A 19,273-nucleotide genomic window follows, 5' to 3' on the forward strand; every position below is an offset into this window, starting at 1 on the left:
ATATTCTGTCTCCCTCTCTCTCTGCCCCTCGCCTGCTCACGCTGTCTCTTTGTCAAAAATAAATAAATGTTAAAAAAATAAATACAATTATGTTACATTTAAATTAAGAACTTAAGCTAAAGGTTGAGAGAGGAGTTTAATGAACTCCCATGTCCTTACTTTCAACAGATACTAGCATTTTGCAGAGCTTTTTTCATCCAATCACCCCTTTCTAGCCTAAACACACACACACACACACACACGCACGCACGCACGCACGCACTCACACACACATTTTTGTTTCCTGGGGTTTTAATTTTGGAAATTGTATTTTTAATATCCATTTCTAACAGGTAAGAAAATACTTTGTATAGCCAGAAATCCATGATCACACCTTACAAAATTAGTCATAATTCCTTAGTAGTACCTAATACCTAGTCTATATTCAAATTTCCCTGATTGTCTGAGACTGTTGACTTGCATTTGGTTGTTAAGTCTCTCTTTCTGTCTCTCTCTCTCTCTCTCTTTTTGGTTGTTAAGTCTCTTAAATTTTTAACCACAGCGCATTTCTTTTAAAGTCCCCTGCATATAACGATCTATTACGTAGATTTGTAGGTTCTGTAGGTTCATACTGATTTTGTATGTTCATACTGATTCTGTAGGTTTATAATTTACTGCTAGGGATCAGCTCAAGTGTTTGGTTTGTGAGAGCAGGGAATTTAGCTCTCGTAAAGATTATGAAATATGTATATAGTTAAAGGCCAGTGACATGTCTTTTTTCCCTACTAGGTAAACGGCCTGTTCTGGAATGCAGATTCCACTGTGCTTGCAGTTTGGCTGGAGGACCTTCAGAGGGAAGAAAATTGCACTCTAAAAACCTATGGTAAGACAGCACTAGTATCTCAGCTTTATGCCACATGAAATGTAATTGAAAGTAGGCTGTGGAATTGCCTTTACCCCTTCTACTTAGTCCTGTAGTGGAATCAGAGATAACTGAGGGGGTAGGTGGAGATGAGGGAGTGGTTTGGTTTTGATTATTTATGAATTTTAGTCAGGTATCAGTCAGGGTTCTCTGTAGACATTAGACTCGGGGGACAGGCTGGCAGGTTGGAAATACAAGAGTTGATGTTGTAGTCTTGAGTCCCAAATCTGTAAGGACAGGCATGCAGTCTGGAAACTCGGGCAGGTTCTGTGTTACAGTCTGGAGGAAGAATTCCTTCTCTGGGAAACCTCAGTTTTTGCTCTTAATGCCATAAACTCTTAAGGCCATAACTCTTTGCATGAGAGCTACCCACGAAATAATCTTTTGTTTTTAAAGTCCGTTGATTTTAAAGCATGATCACATCTACAAAATACTTTCCAGCAACATCTAGACTAGTGTTTGATCAAATGGCTAGACAGCATAGCCTAGCCAAGTTGACATGTAAAATTAACCATCACAAGTCATTGCTTTCTCTGCATGGATGGTGTTATGCAGGAAGCTAAAGTGCTAGCCAAAGGAAAACTGTAGCAGCGAAAGACAAATGGCATTAGATATAAGTAAGAGTCGTCTGTATGCCTTTTTAACTGTAGATCACATCATAAATATGTATTTTTCGGTGTGTGTGTAATAGGTGAAAACATTAGAAAGTAAAGATGAGAAGAAACAAAAGTTATTCCATAATTCTTTTGCTCAGTAATGAGCACTGTTAAAATTTTCTTGTGTTCCATATTTTATGTGCGTGTATCGGTATGGCTGTGATCTCATTTTTGTTAAGTATATAGGCACGATACGTGTAGTTTTATAACTTGTTTTTACTAAGTCACAAACACATTTCCATTTCACATACCCATCAGCATAATTTTAAATCGCTGTATGGTATTTGTGCCACACCTTATTAAATCTCATGCTATTAGGCGTTGAAAGTTTTGTAATTTTTTCATATCAACAGCAATGCACCGAATCGTTTTGTTCATAAAGTATTTCACTTATTTTTTAAGTGGCTTCCAAACTTTTTAATCAACAGAACTTTTTCTTTAACTGGAATATTATTTAAAAGCTCATTTATTCATTCATTCATGACACAAACCTCAATGCTGGCTGCTCCGTTAGGAAAAAATTACTATCCAGGCCTCATCTCAGAGTTGGAGTCAGTGTGTTAGAATGGGGACCAGGGGCGCCTGGGTGGCTCAGTCGGTTAAGCATCTGACTTTGGCTCAGGTCATGATCTCACGGTCTGTGAGTTTGAGCCCCGCGTCGGGCTCTGTGCTGACAGCTCAGAGCCTGGAGTCTGTTTCAGATTTTGTGTCTCCCTCTCTCTGACCCTCCCCCATTCATGCTCTGTCTCTCTCTGTCTCAAAAATAAATAAACGTTTAAAAAAAAAAATTTTAGAATGGGGACCATACATCAGTACTTAATTAAAAAATAGGGGCACCTGGGTGGCTCAGTCAGTTAAGTGTCTGATCTCGACTCAGGTCATGATCTCATGGTTCATGAGTTTGAGCCCTGCATCAGGCTCTGTGCTGACAGCTCAGAGCCTGGAACCTGCTTCAGATTCTGTGTCTCCCTCCCTCTCTGCCCCTCCCTGCTTGTGCTCTGTCTCAAAAATAAATAAACATTAAAAAATTTTTAAAAAGCTCCCAGGCAATTGTTAATGTGCAGCCAGAGTTGAGAACCAGTTTTGAGCCAGGGTGTCAAGGGCTGGTGCTGTGATACACTCAGGACAAAAGTGTTGCACAAGAAGTCACATCATCTGTCCTCATAGAGCATGAGTACGTGGTCTAACTTAGCAACCCACAGATAGGTAGAAGTGTTCTAATAGCTTAATTAGAGAACTAGGTTACATTCACTGTGGTTGCTAGGTTAATTAAGAATTAGCAGGGAGAGGGGCGCCTGGGTGGCTCAGTCAGTTAAGTGTCAGACTAGGTTTCGGCTCATGTCATAATCTCATGGTTTGTGAGTTCAGGCCCTGCATCAAGCTCTGTGCTGATATCACAGAGCCTGCTTGGGATTCTCTCTTTCCCCCTCTCTCTGCCTTCTCTGTTCTCTCTGTCTCTCAAATAAACAAAACAAACAAACAAAAAAATTAAAAAAAAAAGAGCAGGGAGGTGTTTAAAGAAAAGAAACTCCTTAATACAGTCAAGGTATTTGTTTATATGTGTTTTCTCTTTAATAAAGGTTGGTTTCAACATGATCAGGTCTTTTCCCCCGAGCTTTATTGAGATTTAATTGCTATTACAACATTGTGTAAGTTCAAGATGTATACTGTGATGATTTGATACACATATATATTGTGAAATGTTTACCATAGTAAAGTTGGTTAACATACTTCATTCACTTCACGTAATTCCCATTTTGGTTGTTGTTAAGGTGAGAACATTTAAGACCTACTCTCATAGCAACTTTCAGGTACGCAATACAGATCGTTAACTATGGTGACCATGCTGTCTGTTAGGTCCCCTGAAGTTATAACTGAAGGTTTGTGCTCTTTAACCAACATTCCTCCATTTCCTTCCCACCCCAGGATTAGGTCTTATTCTTTTAACAGATGTTGGAAGGGATAATTGCTGATAAAGGATGAGTACTGATCTTCTTTGGATAGCTGAATCATGCTTAATACCAGATAGCCGTGGACATAACTGCACGTAAAGCGCCTGGAAGAAAATAATAAGTGTCTTGAGCCTAAAACAGCATAGTGATAGTAATCTAGTGCACTTGGATTGAGTGGTTTATTTTTTATTTTTATTTTTTTATTAAATATAATTCATTGTCAAATTGGTTTCCATACAACACCCAGTGCTCATCCCAACAGATGCCCTCCTCAGTGCCCATCACGCACTTTCCCCTGTCCCCATGCCCCATCAACCCTCAGTTTGTTCTCAGTATTTAAGAGTCTCTTATGGTCTGCCTCCCTCCCTCCCTCTCTGTAACTTTTTTTTTCCCCCTTCCCCTCCCCCATGGTCTTCTGTTAGTCTGGAGTCTTAGAACCTTGACTACCCTACGTTCTCCTACAAATGGACCTTGAGAGCTTGTTTGGAGGTTCTAGCAGGGGAGTGCAGCTACTCATATACCCTTGACTGAAGAACGGTCCTCCTCTATCAGGGAAGGTCGTCCTCTTGGAGTGCGTAGCTTTGGGAGGGACACACATGGAATGGTGAGGGAGGAAGGGGACACCGGAGCCAGCCAGATCAGCTGAATCAACCCTGGCAATCAATGGGGTGACAGATGTCACAGCCAGATCGCCCTCACATCCAGGATTGAGTATTTTAATACTTTTAATCTAATTGCCAAATTTTCTTCTTTCTAAATCTTTATGACAAAACAACTCACTAAAGCACTGTTGTCCTAGTACCTTTCTGTCCTCATGATCCTAAAGTTTGAAAGTAGAGGGAAACTGAACATGTGTGCTTCTGACCTTAGCTTATCCCCATGGAAAACTACTTTTTGACAGTTATTATTGTTAATATTATGATTTTAATGAAGAGGCTGAGCAGGAAAGGTCATTTGAAAAAGAAAAAATTCTTCCCCATCTAGCAAGTGGCATGAAGTCTGGTCCTCCAGCCTGATGGCCTTCGTCTCATCTCCCCCTTGCAGTGCAGCTCTGGACTGTTGGGAACTACCACTGGTATCTCAAGCAAAGTCTGCCCTTCAGCACCTGTGGGAAGAGCAAGCTGGTGTCTCTGATGTGGGACCTGGTGACCCCGTACCGGCTGCATGTTCTCTGTCAGGGCTGGCATTACCTCTGCTATGACTGGCACTGGATGACTGACCGGACCTCAGGAGATAATTCGAGCGACATGGCAAACGTGGCTGTCATTGATGGAAGTAAGGAGCTGGAAAGTGTGTCCATGAGCCTGTAGGGCGTTCTGAGTCTGTTCGTGCAGATGTCATGGTTTGACTAAAACTGGAGAATTTTCATTTGTTTGGTGCTTTGGTTGTTTGGTTTATTTTTACTTATTTGTTGTTTTGTTTTGATTGGATGGGAATGCCCCTAGTGGGGGCTTGTGTTCTCCTGAGAACCATAATCCTTCCTCCTCATCCTTACCCCTGCCCAGCCCAACTCCATCCATGGTCTTCATGAATTTACTTGTCTGGCCTCTGAAGACGTTGAACATTTTGACTTCAGGTACAGAGGACGACAACAGTAATCTTGTGGCATTGGGTGTGTCAGTCTTACCTTTTTGCTCTGACACAGATTTACACTGATCCTTGCACCATTCCACTTGGGTTGCTTTGTTATTTGGTACAATATTTGTTAATTATATAATCTCCAATATGTTCAATTCAAGTCACAGATATCTGTCTAGTATGAGGATTGGTTGGTGTATTTTGTTTGATGAGGGGGAGGAAATTGGAGCAAGAAGGGGTTACTTCAATAGACAGTGTACTTACCGCTGGTAACGTAAAGGAAAACTTGTTGATAAGATTGTGATGTGCAGTGGTGTGTTAATTTTGTTCTAATTAGTTCTGATTTGTTCTAATCAGTAGTCCTAATACTGATTTTACAATCATATGCTCTGTACAGAGGACTTAATCAGGTATGTCTTACTTATTATTGAAAACATGTAGGGGAATATTTCAAGGATTTGGAAGGGAATCATTCCCTTCGTTCATTGGCTTGGTTGCAGGCCTGGGTTTCAAGCTAGAACTCTTAGCCACCTGGCCCTCGTTTGCAAGAGTTGGACTGCTCCATGCCTGAAGGTTACACACTCAGTTTTCCTTGTATACTGTGTTTAAGTTTATTTATGATAAAAGCACAAACATTTTTAGAAACTGCTGTGTATTTTCTACCACTGTTATTAGATAGTGGTGCTGTGTTGTCAGATGCTTACTTTACAAAGGACACATCCACTTACCTAATCTCGTCTTCTCTCTCGCACGCAGGCAGGGTACTGGTGACAGTCTTCCGGCAGAGTGTAGTTCCACCTCCCATGTGCACCTACCGGCTGCTGCTCCCACACCCTGTGAATCAAGTCATGTTCTCTGCACACCCCCAGAAGAGTAATGACCTCGCGGTCCTAGATGCCAGTAACCAGATTTCTGTGTATAAATGTGGTATGTTCAAAAACTGTTACCAAGATGTTCTGAACCAAGTTCCTTCTACACAAAAGCAGATTATACTATGGTGTTGCCTTGGTGGTGCCTTGCCAGTGTTTTTAAAAATTGTGAAGTTTTGCGATTAATGTCATTATTATGATGATATCTAATTGGCTTGTGGGGTTTGGAATGGGAGGGGGTTAATCCTACTCTGGCTTATAAAAGCAATTCGTTTTGCTTGTTGAACTTGAAAAGTTAGTTATTTAACAGTAGCATTCAACCCTGGAAGTAACGTAGTATCTTAATGCATCTTTATCACATTTTACAGTTTTCATAGCCTTTTTCACATACTTGCAGTTGATCTCACAGCCTTCCTATGAGTGGTGTCAGAGCTGGGGTGTTTCTGTTCTGTAGGGGAGGGAAGAGAATGCCAGCATGTTTGCAGTTTGCTTGAGCAAGAGTGGACAAGGACATTAGCTTAGGTGTTCTAGCTTCTAATCCACTTGCCCTTCCACAGTCCCATTGCTGCCAGCTTCTATTTGCTCTCTTGATTTTTTTATTTGTGAGTTCAGTGGCATGCTGTAAATTACACTGGCACGTGATACTATAGCCTGTTTTCAAAGCATCCTGAATCCCCAGCCTGAAAGGTATGCAGAGATTTAAGAAAGAGGTTGAGATGTTATTTCTAGAATGCTTTATTGCTAAAGTGGATTACCTTCTAGAACCTATTAAATGAGGATTCAGTACCCTTAGTACCAGGGAAAATGTGTGTTGTTTACTACGATAGTGTCTGCATTTTTGTTTTCTAGGTGATAGTCCAAGTGTGGACCCTACAGTGAAACTGGGAGCTGTGGGTGGAAATGGATTTAAAGTTTCTCTTGGAACACCTCATCTGGAAAAGAGATACAAGTAGGTTGTTCTTAATTACCCTGGACCACGAGAACAGCATTTAGTTCTAAATTCAGCCTACTCTTACTAACCTGTGCCTGTAGCTGAGTGGAACAAGTAGATTGAACCCCTGGGCCCTGGTTTTTCATTCTGGTTCGGGAAGTCAGTTACCTGGATATCTGAATGCCATATGCTAATGGGTGACTGTGGAGCCAAGCTGTTAGCTGGCTTAGAACCCACTTCCTCTGACAACCCTTGGCTCGCCAGGGAAAACCACACGGTAAAGATGGAGATGAGGATGATAGGGCCGAGCTGCATATGCCTACATGCGTGAGGGGGCCCGTGTTGTTACCACACGGCAGACTGAATGCGGTCTGTCTTTGTCGCATCCCACACTCCAGAACTTTGGGTTGCTGTGTTTTGAGTCTCCCGGGTTGGAAATCAGAATGCATTTTCCCACTGAAACAGTAATATAAATGATTGGGTATAACTAGGTATCTCAGGTACACTGTAGACATTGTAAGATGACCCTGAAGCCAATTATTAATTATAATACCACTTCTGTGAGAATCCAGGATTTGATTATTCTATTTAATAAGCCCATGTTCTGAATTACTAAATACTGCCTCCTGAGACCATTTATTTGTAAGTTAATAGGAATAATAAACAGGCTAAAATAAGTAGCTGAATTTAATAAGTAATATTTCTCTTAAATATATGCAATATGTTTAATAAATGTGTATAACGTGGGGGCTGTCTGTATAACGCTTAGTAATTTTCGAAGAACATTTATGTGGGTTATTTCATTTCACAGAATTGAAACCACTTGAGGGCAGATTTAAGGCAAACTTGGAAGTGTGAGACAATTTATTTTTTTATTTTTATTAAAAAAATTTTTTAATGTTTATTTATTTTTGAGAGAGAGACAGAGGCTGAGTGGGTAGAGACAGAGAGAGAGGGAGACACAGAATCTGAAGCAGGCTCCAGGCTCCCAGCTGTCAGCACAGAGCTGGATGCGGGGCTCGAACTCATAAACCATGAGATCATGACCTGAGCTGAAGTTGGACACTTAACCGACTGAGCCACCCAGGTGCCCCAGTGTGACAATTTAGAATATAGTATCATTTTTAAAAATTGAGTGAAGGATAGCTCCACGTCATTTAGAAGATTTTATGAAGGACTTGAATACTTGGTCCTTAAAGAACAGATCTGGCTAGGACTGGCAGAGATGGTGCAGGAACATTGGCTATGGTGGGCAGAAACGTGTTGGTGGGAACCAGAGGTGGGAAGGCCCCTGTGTGGGGAAGAACACAGTGGAGGGGCTGAGTCCAGGGAGAGCTGGTTGGGTGTGAAGAGCAGGGTAGTGATCTAGCTTCTTCAGTGCGTGCTGAGGACTTGCCACTTTAGCTAAAAGGCAGGATAAGTAGCCATTACGAGTTCTTGCCTGATGTGGCAAAAACGTGCTCTCCTCTGATGTATTATGCTACAGGAGGAAGGTGTTAGAAGCCAAGATACCATCTTTCAGGCTAATTAGTCGTTTTGATGTGAAATACTTAAAAATAACACACCCTACTGAGACCCAGATATCTGCTGGAGCCTGTTTGAATGCTAATAAGTGGTGGCAGTGGACAACCTCTGGGGTTTGTTACTCTAGGGCCTAGGGCAGGTAATTTTCTTGTGTAGTCAGTTTCCTGAAGTATTCTTTTCAATATAAAGATCTCAATATAAGAAATCTAAGTAAATAGAAAAACATTCTTTTTAAAAAAAAATTTTTTTTTTAAACGTTTATTTTTGAGACAGAGAGAGACAGAGCATGATCAGGGGAGGGTCAGAGAGAGGGGCACACACAGAATCTGAAACAGGCTCCAGGCTCTGAGCTGTCAGCACAGAGCCCAGTGTGGGGCTTGAACTCACGGACCGTGAGATCATGACCTGAGCCGAAGTCGGATGCTAAGACTGAGCCACCCAGGCGCCCCGAGAAACATTCTTAAGCCAGGGAGACATAATTATGTTTGGATTTTGTACTGTTTGGATTTTGTAATATTTGGCATTACTTCAGGTTTTGTCATTCCAAATTAGTTGACTGTGAGCAGGTGGTTCATTCTTCCTTCATTTAGGAAAATCTCAGTGATATTAAAGTTTTATTTATGTGTTGGATATTCTTCAATATTAAAACAGAATTCAGTTTGAGAATGGTGAAGATCAAGAAGTAAACCCATTGAAGCTCAGCCTTCTCACCTGGATTCAGGAAGATGTTTTCCTGGCTGTAAGCCACAGTCACTCCAGCCCACAGTCTGTCATTCACCATCTGACTGTGATGCCTTCTGTGACAGATGATGAGCCCGGACAGCTCAGTATTAGGTATTGTAGCACTTCCCTGTTATCACACAGAGTTATGTTTGTGTCTTTTCTGAGTATAGGACTTTTTCTGACTTCTGGGGGGTGAGGTTAAGGGCAGTAACTTTGTTAAATATACTTAGCAAGGGGGTTAAGTGTAGTTTTGAGTCATGTCAAAATACAAACCTTAATGTGTATCAAGAAGTGGTGAAACATAGGGCAAATACCAATAGATGGGGCAGAACCTTTTGTAAGATGCGATAAATTTTTTTAAACGTTTTTATATATTTTTGAGAGAGAGAGAGTGCATGTGCACATGCAAGCCGGGGAAAGGCAGAGAGCAAAGGGGACAGGATCCGAAGCAGGCTCTGTGCTAACAGCAGAGCCTGATGTGGGGCTGGAACTCACCAGTTGTGAGATCATGACCTGAGCCGAAGTTGGATGCTTACCCTACCAAGCCACCCAGTCTCAGTCTATATCTGTGTGCTTCGTTTAATATAGTGACTTTAAGATGCTTCTTCTGGCTTCCTCATCTATATGTTCTTTTTGGTGCTTGACTGCATTTACTATTAGAGAGTGTCTGTTTTTCTTTGCTAAATTTCACTGCTTCCTGGCCCCTGAGTTTTGCTTTGATTCCAGACTGCATCTGTGTCTCAAAACAGGTTTCATTTAATGGGTGCTGTTTTCTGTAACGCAAGCCCTGTTGTGAGGTCGATGGTGTTGCCTTGACAGCTCCAAGAATCCTCAGGCTTCCAGTGTCAAAACTTGGCACAATAAGCCTAAATTGATATTATTCCTCAGACTCATTTGTAATTCAGGGTCTCCTGGTTAGATTTTAATTCTAGAAACCCTTGCTGCAAAATTAGGAACCTCTCCTTACAGTATACACAAACATAAGGTAGTCATTAACTCCTAACCTTTGACTAAAAGTGCTTCATATTTTTAAAAAGCTTTTTATGAATATGTCTGTATAAAGGATATGTTCTAGCTATATGCAACACTCATAGGTAGCCAGGAGCTTACGTTTAAAAAGCAGAGCAGATGGGAGGGATGGGTGAAATAGGTGAAAGGGATTAAGGAGAGTATTTGTTGTGATGAGAGCTGGGTGATGGAATTGTTGAGTCACTACATTGTACACCAGAAACAAATACAACACTATGTTACCTACACTAGAATTGAAATAAAAACTTAATAAAAAATAAGGTAATAAAAAACAAGGCACTTTACATCAGAAATACCTAAATGGTACAAATTTCTGCTTCTCCAAATTTGAAATTTTTAAAAAAAATTTTATTTATTTTGAGAGAGAGTGCACATGCTCGTTGGGGAAAAACAGAGAGAGTTCCAAGACTCTGTGCTGTCAGTGCAGGGGCTCGATCTCATGACTGTGAGATCATGAGCTGAGCCAAAATGAGGAGTCGAACACTCAACCAACTGAGCCACCCAGGCGCCCCTGAAATTCTTTATCATTAGCTCCTAGAAGGAAAAGCTAGGTCATCTCATTTGTTGTACAGAAATGAGAAGTCATTTAAAATATATCTGTGCTGCTTTGACTTCTGTTTCTCAAAAAAAGGCTATTCTCTTCATACAAAATATTACTGTCATTAGGGAATATAAAGTTCCTCAATCAGCTTACAGGTCTTAATAGCTTACATTTATTGTAGCTTGTATTTTGCAAAAGATACTCTTTTAAGTGCTTTACCTACAGTAACTCACTTACTTATGACGTTACCTCTTCGAAGTGTGTATCATTAGCACCCGTGTTTTACAGCTGAGACCACTGAGGCACTGAGCAGTTAAGTAACTTGCTTGGGATCATGCAGGTAGAGCCTATATCCAGTCCCATTCATTCTCACTCCAGAATCTCTTCTCTTAACCCAGTCACAGATAATTTATCCTCACAAAATTTGGGGCATTTTGAGTTTTTCGTAGATTGGCTAAAAACTCTTTGAATAAATGTTAGCATCAGCAACATTTGGTTTTATTGTTCTCTTCTGCTTCTGTCCAGACATGTCTATTTTCTGTTCATCGACGCAGGAAAATACATAATGATAGTAACAGATTCTCCTCTTCCCTTTAATGAAGACCCACAGACTGTCATGAATGAATATGATAGCAATAAGAGATATTGAGTATACTCATTTTTCTACAGATTCACTGCTTTATTTAAGGCAATGTATATTTTAAGGAGACAGAAATGATACCATGCATGTCCAGTGAAGGCGATTAAGTTGTTATAAATTGTATTAAGTTGCTGCCAGATGGGAGTGATGACCTCACAGTGTAGACACCTAGCTTATTGGCATTGTGGAAAACAGTGTCGTGTGACAGGTAATTTATGTGGGCCCCTGCTTGCAGTATTTATCATTGTGTGTATGCATTATGTATATATTGTATTGAAATAGGCAGTGCAGCCCAAAGGGAAATTACTTCTTTTTTCATTTTGCAAAATGAGTGAAATGCTACTACTTTTGAGAATCAAGTAGTCTGTTCACACCCCCATTCCCCTTTTTTTTACTTTTGTCAGTTCATCTGTGGCAGTGGATGGAGTCATAATCAGTCTGTGTTGCAGTTCCAAGACCAAGTCAGTAGCACTGCAGCTGGCTGGTGGCCACATGCTTAAGTACCTTTGGGGTGAGTATCAGAATGTGAGGAAAGCGTGTTTATGATAAATGTTTAATTCTTGAGAATGTCTACTTGTGAGTTACTTGTCAGTGCTGCATTGACTGTTAGGTCTTTTAACTATCCTGGAAAACCCAAAGCTGTAGAGTGGAATTGGCAGGTATATTCTCCCTCTGTGTTCTCCTGTAATGGACTGGAGTATTGTATGAGTTTCCAAAATACACTTGGAAAGTGATCCAAATTGCATGTTAAGTGTTCCAGCAAGTATTGATGTGACAGTGTTTTACAGTGAGCATACCAACTCTTTGTAAACCTCAGCTGCCCATCCTGCAGAGTCACCCTCTCTGGCTGTTGAACCATGGAAGAACCCTAGTGGATTTCCTGTTCGGTTTCCTTATCCTTGCACACAGACTGAATTGGCCATGATTGGAGGAGAGGTAAGTGAACACAGAGCAGAAGGACTTACCACTTAGAACAGTGGCCCAGGAAATGATGGCATTAGGTAAAAGTCTCCACTTACTCTCAGGGCAACAGTGAGAAGTACCTGAGCCTCAGCTTCTTCATCTATGAAATGGAATTAAGAGATTGTCTGACATGTAGGAGTTAGCTGATTCCTTTCCTCGGGGGTATGAATTAAAAGATAGAAAAATGCAGTTGGCAGACTTTTATGCCCTGTTGTGTAGATAATTCAGAGTTAGTTTTATTAAATGCTGTTTGGGGACAACAGAAATGTAATCTCGAAAATAGTGTTACGTGGGTTGTGATTCATCAAATATTGGAATGTCTATAATTATGGCAGATGATAGGATACAGTGGTTACAGAACAAAACAGCTAACTAATCCCTGCTCTTCTGGAATTTGTAATCTATCAATGTGGGTATGACTATCCCCTCTGATAAGAGAATGAAGGAAATGACCAGGGTGTGGTTTGGGGGCTAACAGAAGATGGTACAGGAAAGCGTCTCTGACATGGGTTACATGCTGAGGTATGAAGGGAAAGAAATCTCTGTCCCTGGGAAAGGGAGAGTGTTCCAGGGAGAAGGAACTGCATGCACCTTGAACTTGGAAAGAGCCCAGCTTATTCAGGGAACCGAGTGGAAGCAGTGTGGCTGGACCTTTGTGATAGGCTGTGATAGGAGTGTGGGTTTGTTTATTTCACAAAGATTGGAAAATTGTTGCTGTTTTTAATCAGGGAATGGTATGATCTGCTTCATGCTCTGAAAGGTTATTCTGGTTGCCCAGTGGAGAGTAGGTAGGAATGGGCCGAGAGTGGACGGACTGTTGGAGAGGAGGTGGTGACAAGCAGAAAGGGATCTAGTCGAGACACATGTAGCAGATGGGAATATGGGGCTTGCTGATGGATTGGATGGCATGCTGCTCCACTTTGCCCTGAGCCAGGTGTCTGTATTCAGTCTGTATTCACCATCTCAGGTGTCTGTATTCAGTCTTGATGACGTGGACTTAGAGGTGAAGCCACAGGGCAATAGAACTATGTGATAGACAAATCAGGTTTAACTAGTTGGGTTAGAATTGTTTGTAATTTCAATTTTGTTTCTTTGCAGGAATGTGTCCTTGGTCTGACTGACAGATGCCGCTTTTTCATCAGTGACACTGAGGTATCAAGGCTGGGTTTGGTGCAGGATCCTTTTTACTGTCGGCTCCAAGAAATACAGCTAACTTTCCCCTTTGCCTTATTGTAGGTTGCTTCAAATATCACATCGTTTGCTGTATATGGTGAATTCTTGTTGTTGACAACCCATTCCCATACCTGCCTGTGTTTTTGCTTGAGAGATGCTTCATTTAACAGTAAGTGTTCAGTGTATAAATTAGGAAATAGTCCCTTTTCTAATATCTTCTGCCCTTTGAAGCCTTGATGACTTTAAAGTTCACCACTTACTTTGGCTTTTTATCATAGAGTCCTAGACTGTGAGCAAACCTTTAGAGTTCATATACTTGGCCCCTAATCACAACACAATATCTCAGTTCAGTATTCTATGCCAGTTAGCAAAGACTTCCAATGAAGGAGGTCTTTCCTCAACCAGAACATTGTAAAATTAAACAAAACTGCTCTCAGGAGTATATAACTAATCCAGTGTTGTACTTTGAGTTACCATGTAGATACAGCCGGCTGTCACTTCTTTGTAATCTTCCTTTGCTCACTGTGGCCACCCTCCATCGTATATCTGAAAGACTCTATCTAGTGGTTTGTAGGAAACTGTCCCATTTTTTCTTGAATTCCACGTATCCCTTCCCCCTACTGTTTGTGTGTTTTCCTTATTTTAGAAAACTTCCCCTTGTTTTCTTTCCTTCCAACTTGAAAACTGGGAATTTCACAGATGTGATTATAGTGTACTGATAATGTGCATAGAGAAGCTGCCCAGTCCTCCCTGTGTTTTCTAAATCATTTGAGAAGCTGTGTATGTGAATATGCACGAGGACTCTGTGAACGAGAGGGCAAGTTCCAGGGATAAGGTTGTTTGTTAGGTAGGCTACCGGTTTTGTGGTTGAGTGGGAGAGCAAAGGGATGTGGTTGTTAATTGCTTTCTTATAGTTTGGAGAATATGTTCAGTTTCAACTGCAGTAAATGGAAAGTGACTTGTCATGACGGTGATTCTCATGGCTTAGCCAGTGGTGTCTTTAGCATTACATGCAGGTCTGAGCAACAACCACATCTCTAAAGGGGAATCTCTGCGGAAGGTGGAGAGGGGTTCACGTATTGTCACCGTTGTGCCCCAGGATACCAAGCTTATATTACAGGTAAGCTCATTTTTCTGGCTGTGTTTCTGGTTGTGTTTTAGATACTCTTACACTTGTAATAATTTACTATAGGCCATTCCTTGCTGAATTCTCTGTTAGCTTTATACAAAGGTTGTTGATACAGGTTGTGCCCAGCATGGGTAAAAGGGAAGCTTCTCTTGGAAGTCAAAATAACTACTGAGCACAACTAGATTCTGCTGGAAGTGTGCGCATTTTATAGTATCGTGGTAGTTCTCTGTGAAGAGTTGAGTTAGGTGAAATAGTATATCCTGGGTATTTAAATTTTTTCTCTTAAATTAAAAACATTACTGTTCTGATTTATTTATTTTAAGATGCCAAGGGGAAACTTAGAAGTTGTTCATCATCGAGCTCTGGTTTTAGCTCAGATTCGGAAGTGGCTGGACAAGTAAGAACCATGTATATGACTAGTTTGTTTGTTGTTATGACTTATATGTGAACATAATATGTATTCTATTAAAGTTTTTAAAACATGAAAGTATGAAATTACACATGTCTTCAGATTCTCAGAGGCTTTTTTCCCCCACACTTTGATTTTAATATTATGTGGTGCAATAAATATTCCTAGTAGGAAGAATCGTGAGACTCATCATACAAGACAGGGTTTCCTAGCCTGAGGAGGTCCACATGGGTTTTAGATGGCCCGCGAACCCAGGGAAATCGTGCACCAAACTGTCTGTGTGTATTTATTCAGGCAGAAGGCCTAAGGCTTTGGGCAGATGTACAGAGGGGCCTTTGACCCACAAATGCCTGAGACACTATTGTGAAGGAAATGATCCATTGTCTGAGTTTATTTTGGGAAAACTTTATATTAGAAAGACCTTTACTAACATTTTGCTAAAAGAGGTAGACCTAAGTTCTATGATGATTGTCTATCATGTGTATGTGGGGAAGTAGTCCTCAGACTGCCATGGGGACTAAGTTAAGTGAAGAAGGTAAGTGAAACTGGTACCTGATTTTTCATTCTGTGAATTGAGAGCGGAAGTCCAGTGGTAGTTGTTTGGCATTTGGACTGTAATCTAATTATAACTGGTTTGTATCATAATGAAAACATGTTGGATCCAGGAAGGTTATTAGTCTTTGTAAAATGACATGTCTATTCATTATGTCTCTTCACAGACTTATGTTTAAAGAAGCATTTGAATGCATGAGAAAATTGAGAATTAATCTCAATCTGATCCATGACCATAACCCGAAGGTAAATTTCTGAATCTGATATTAACTCTAGCTTACCTGAGACTTGAACTGACGTGATTGGAACTAAAATTTTTTGTCCTTTTTTTTGTCTTTGGTAGGTATTTCTTGAAAATGTGGAAACCTTCATAAGACAGATAGATTCTGTAAATCATATCAATTTGTTTTTCACAGAATTGAAGTAAGTATTTTGAACGATTTATGAGTATCATATCCATTATTTATCTCATTTTGGAAATAAAACATAAATAGCTACAGGAAAAAAATTAACCTTCTGTTTGGTATTTTTTAATCATTATAAGTCTAACATGCCACTGATAGTAGATATTTGCTCTTTTTCCTTCTTTTTAAAAATAGCCTATTTAAAACTAAGACTCAAAAATGTGTCCTTTAGAATTATAATTGACTATTTTTAGGTGTATATGAAATTGAAGTCAAATGGTGTGTTTTTCTGCAATGACTTTTTTCCAATTTAAAAAATTCTAAACGTACAAGAAAAGTTGAGACGTCCAGCGAGCATCCTATACCCCCACCTAGATTCTGCAGTTGATATTTTCCTATATTTGCTTTATCATGATCTACCATCTGTCTATCCATCATTCACCTTTTTTAAGGCAAATTAAAAAAAATTTCTTTTAATGTTTTTACTTATTTCTGAGAGAGAGAGAGAGCAGGCATGAGCAGGGGAGGGGCAGAGAGAGAGAGGGAGACACAGAATCCAAAGCAGGTTCCAGGCTCTGAGCTGTCAGCACAGAGCCCAGTGTGGGGCTCAGACTCGTGAACCGCAAGATCATGACGTCAGCCGAAGTCGAATACTTAACCAACTGAGCCACCTAGGCACCCTGAGGCAAATTTTAAGTTAATTGTAGATATCAGTCCACTTTATGTCTCAGTATTCCACTTTGTGTAACACTGATTAGAGTGCATTCTCTGTGTACAGGGTCCCCCCTCAGCAGGTCAGATTCATGTGTGATGAAATGTACAGACCATAAGTGTACTGTCTAGGCAGTTTTGACCAGTGTGTACTTCCGTGTAGCCCAAACCTGTCAAGATAGAGAACATTTCCTTCACCTCAGAAAGTTCTTCCAAACCTCTTGTTAGTCCCATTCCCTACCTCCTTGGCAACCATTGTTTGGAGATTGTCACCGTAGATCAATTTTGCCTGTCGGAGAACTTAAATGTAAGTGGAATCAGATAGTATTTGCTCTTCTTTGTAAGTTAAGCTGCTTTCACTCGGCATGTTACCTTGAAAGTAACCCGTGTTTTTGCTGGTATCACGGGTTCGTTCATGTAGTGTGCTATAGTGCAAATATACTACAATTTGTTTATTTGTTCCTCTCTAGTTGGGCACCTGGTCTGTTCCCAGTTAGGGGCTAATGTGAATATATCACTGTACACCGTTTTTGGGACACGTTTTCATTGCTCAATTTGTTTCTTCATTTTTCATCTAATGTGAATATAATGAAACTGCTCTCCAAAAGCCATTTTTATTACCTCATCAGCATGTTCCAGTACGTGGTAGTCATTTGATAGCTAGGACACATGTTCAGTTAGTGACCTTTTAATGACCTGTTCTTAGGGAAGAAGACGTTACAAAGACCATGTATCCTCCACCGGTTACCAGCACTGCCCAGCTGTCCAAGGATCCTGATGGGAAAAAAGTAGACCTTATCTGCGATGCTCTGAGAGCAGCCATGGAGAGCATAAACCCTCACAAGTATGTGTGCTGTCATTAGTTGGCGTCTTTTGAGGCCCAGAAGTGTGCTGTTGTCCTTACGCAGGGACTGAGAATGTCCTTCTTCACTCTGCTCATTCTGGCGTTCTTCACTCACTACCTCAGGTACTGCTTGTCAATACTCACCTCTCACGTGAAGAAAACAACCCCAGAACTGGAAATTGTGCTGCAGAAGGTACACGAGCTTCAAGGTAGAGACCCTTTCACAGAGAGTGTTTAACAGGGCCCCGAGTGTCACCAGACTTCCAGTCTTCTGGAGATCTCACTGACCAGGTTCAGTGCCACATCACAGATTTAATATGTGGCTTATTGGACATTTGAAGGCCTGTGTCAGTTTCTTTGAGCGCTGCCCTACAAAGCATGTACAAAAGAACTCATACGGTGTTCAGTTCGGCCAAGAAATTTTGTTACTTTGTCTTTTTGGTTATGTTGCTAGATGCACGGGTTTATTCCCAAATGGCTTTGATTGGTCTTGTTTTCTTACACACTGACATGACAGGCAGTGCTTCGCCTGTTCCCGATGCTGTGAGTGCTGAAGAAGCCCTGAAGTATTTGCTGCTTCTGGTAGACGTTAATGAATTATATGATCATTCTCTTGGGACGTATGACTTTGATTTGGTCCTCATGGTAGCTGAGAAGTCACAGAAGGTATGTGGAGTTTCCACTTTAACATCCTTTTGGTTCTTATTTTTGTTATCATGGTGGTATGAAACCCTGTCTGTCCCTGATACTGCAGTATCTTGTCGGATGTTAACACTGCATGTACAGGCCTAGAGGCAGATCTGTGAGTTTGCAGGGCTCACGCTTCTAAGCCTCATTCTCTGTCAGTTCTGGGCTTATCAAAGTGTTTTGAATGCTAGGTTGAACAAGTGAATTAAGTTACTTCGTTATCTTTAAGATTATGGTCATGTATGTGAACAAAGTCTCCTCTTATAAAGGGAATGTAGCAAATGGCTCCTATTCCAATCCAGTTCCTTGTTATGTAGCTGTTTTTCCCAGTGGAAAGTGGGAACATGCAGAATGGAAAGGTTTGAGGCCTCTTGTCCCACCTTAGCATGCTATAGTAGAAAAGTTGGGGCACACCTGGTTTATACATTTAAAAAACAATTTTTTTTAAAAGTTTATTTATTTTTGAGAGAGAGAGAGAGAGAGAGAGAGAGACAGCATTGAATAGTGGAGGGGCAGGAAAAAGAGAGGGAAACACAGAATCCGAAGCAGGCTCCAAGCTCTGAGCTGTCAGTACAGAGCCTGATGCAGGGCTCAAACTCGGAAACAGCAAGATCGTGACCTGTGCCGAAGTCAGACACTTAACCGACTGAGCCACCTAGGAGCCCCTATACATTTTTTAACCTGTTTTTTGCAGTCTTAGTTTCATCCTGTCACTCCTCTCTTTGCTCTTGCCAGAGTGATCTTTGCTGAAAGGAAATTTTGCTCTTTCATTGTTTTGCTTATAATGCTTCATGGGCTCTGCCCATTGCTGTAGGATAGAGCTTACAAGCCGTAATACTGCTTAACACCCCCTTGTCCCCCACCCAGGTCTGGTGTCTATGCTTATGCTCATCTCTTGATGTTGTTCTTTTTTCTCAGCCTGCAGAGGGGAGGCAGTGCTTTTGTCCCCACAGCCACCACTTAGCTTTGCAGGTAGCATTACTTCTGCTTCCCGTGGGCCTGTGGGCTTTCACCACTCTCACCCTTCCATTCAGCGGGCTAATTCTCACTCACCTAA

The 19,273-nt window shown here is 40.9% G+C and overlaps 1 protein-coding gene across 2 annotated transcripts in view; it reads left to right on the forward strand.

Moving 5' to 3' along the window:
- ELP1 (elongator acetyltransferase complex subunit 1) overlaps positions 1–19,273 on the forward strand; it is a 57,255-nt gene that overhangs the window by 13,059 nt on the left and 24,923 nt on the right. Inside the window, exons 10-25 of one of the 2 annotated variants that reach the window (XM_015074173.3) lie at positions 769–862; positions 4,554–4,784; positions 5,844–6,014; positions 6,806–6,905; positions 9,063–9,245; positions 11,749–11,855; positions 12,177–12,280; positions 13,406–13,459; positions 13,544–13,649; positions 14,485–14,600; positions 14,933–15,006; positions 15,738–15,816; positions 15,914–15,993; positions 17,392–17,529; positions 17,653–17,738; positions 18,047–18,195. In XM_015074173.3, coding sequence (XP_014929659.3) covers positions 769–862; positions 4,554–4,784; positions 5,844–6,014; positions 6,806–6,905; positions 9,063–9,245; positions 11,749–11,855; positions 12,177–12,280; positions 13,406–13,459; positions 13,544–13,649; positions 14,485–14,600; positions 14,933–15,006; positions 15,738–15,816; positions 15,914–15,993; positions 17,392–17,529; positions 17,653–17,738; positions 18,047–18,195 — 1,872 coding nt within the window. Of the gene's footprint in view, positions 1–768; positions 863–4,553; positions 4,785–5,843; positions 6,015–6,805; positions 6,906–9,062; positions 9,246–11,748; positions 11,856–12,161; positions 12,281–13,405; positions 13,460–13,543; positions 13,650–14,484; positions 14,601–14,932; positions 15,007–15,737; positions 15,817–15,913; positions 15,994–17,391; positions 17,530–17,652; positions 17,739–18,046; positions 18,196–19,273 lie in introns of both variants that reach the window. The other variant, XM_015074172.3, reaches the window with a different exon arrangement.

This window comes from Acinonyx jubatus, chromosome D4 (assembly GCF_027475565.1).
Source record: "Acinonyx jubatus isolate Ajub_Pintada_27869175 chromosome D4, VMU_Ajub_asm_v1.0, whole genome shotgun sequence".
In the NCBI taxonomy this organism is placed as follows: domain Eukaryota; kingdom Metazoa; phylum Chordata; class Mammalia; order Carnivora; family Felidae; genus Acinonyx; species Acinonyx jubatus.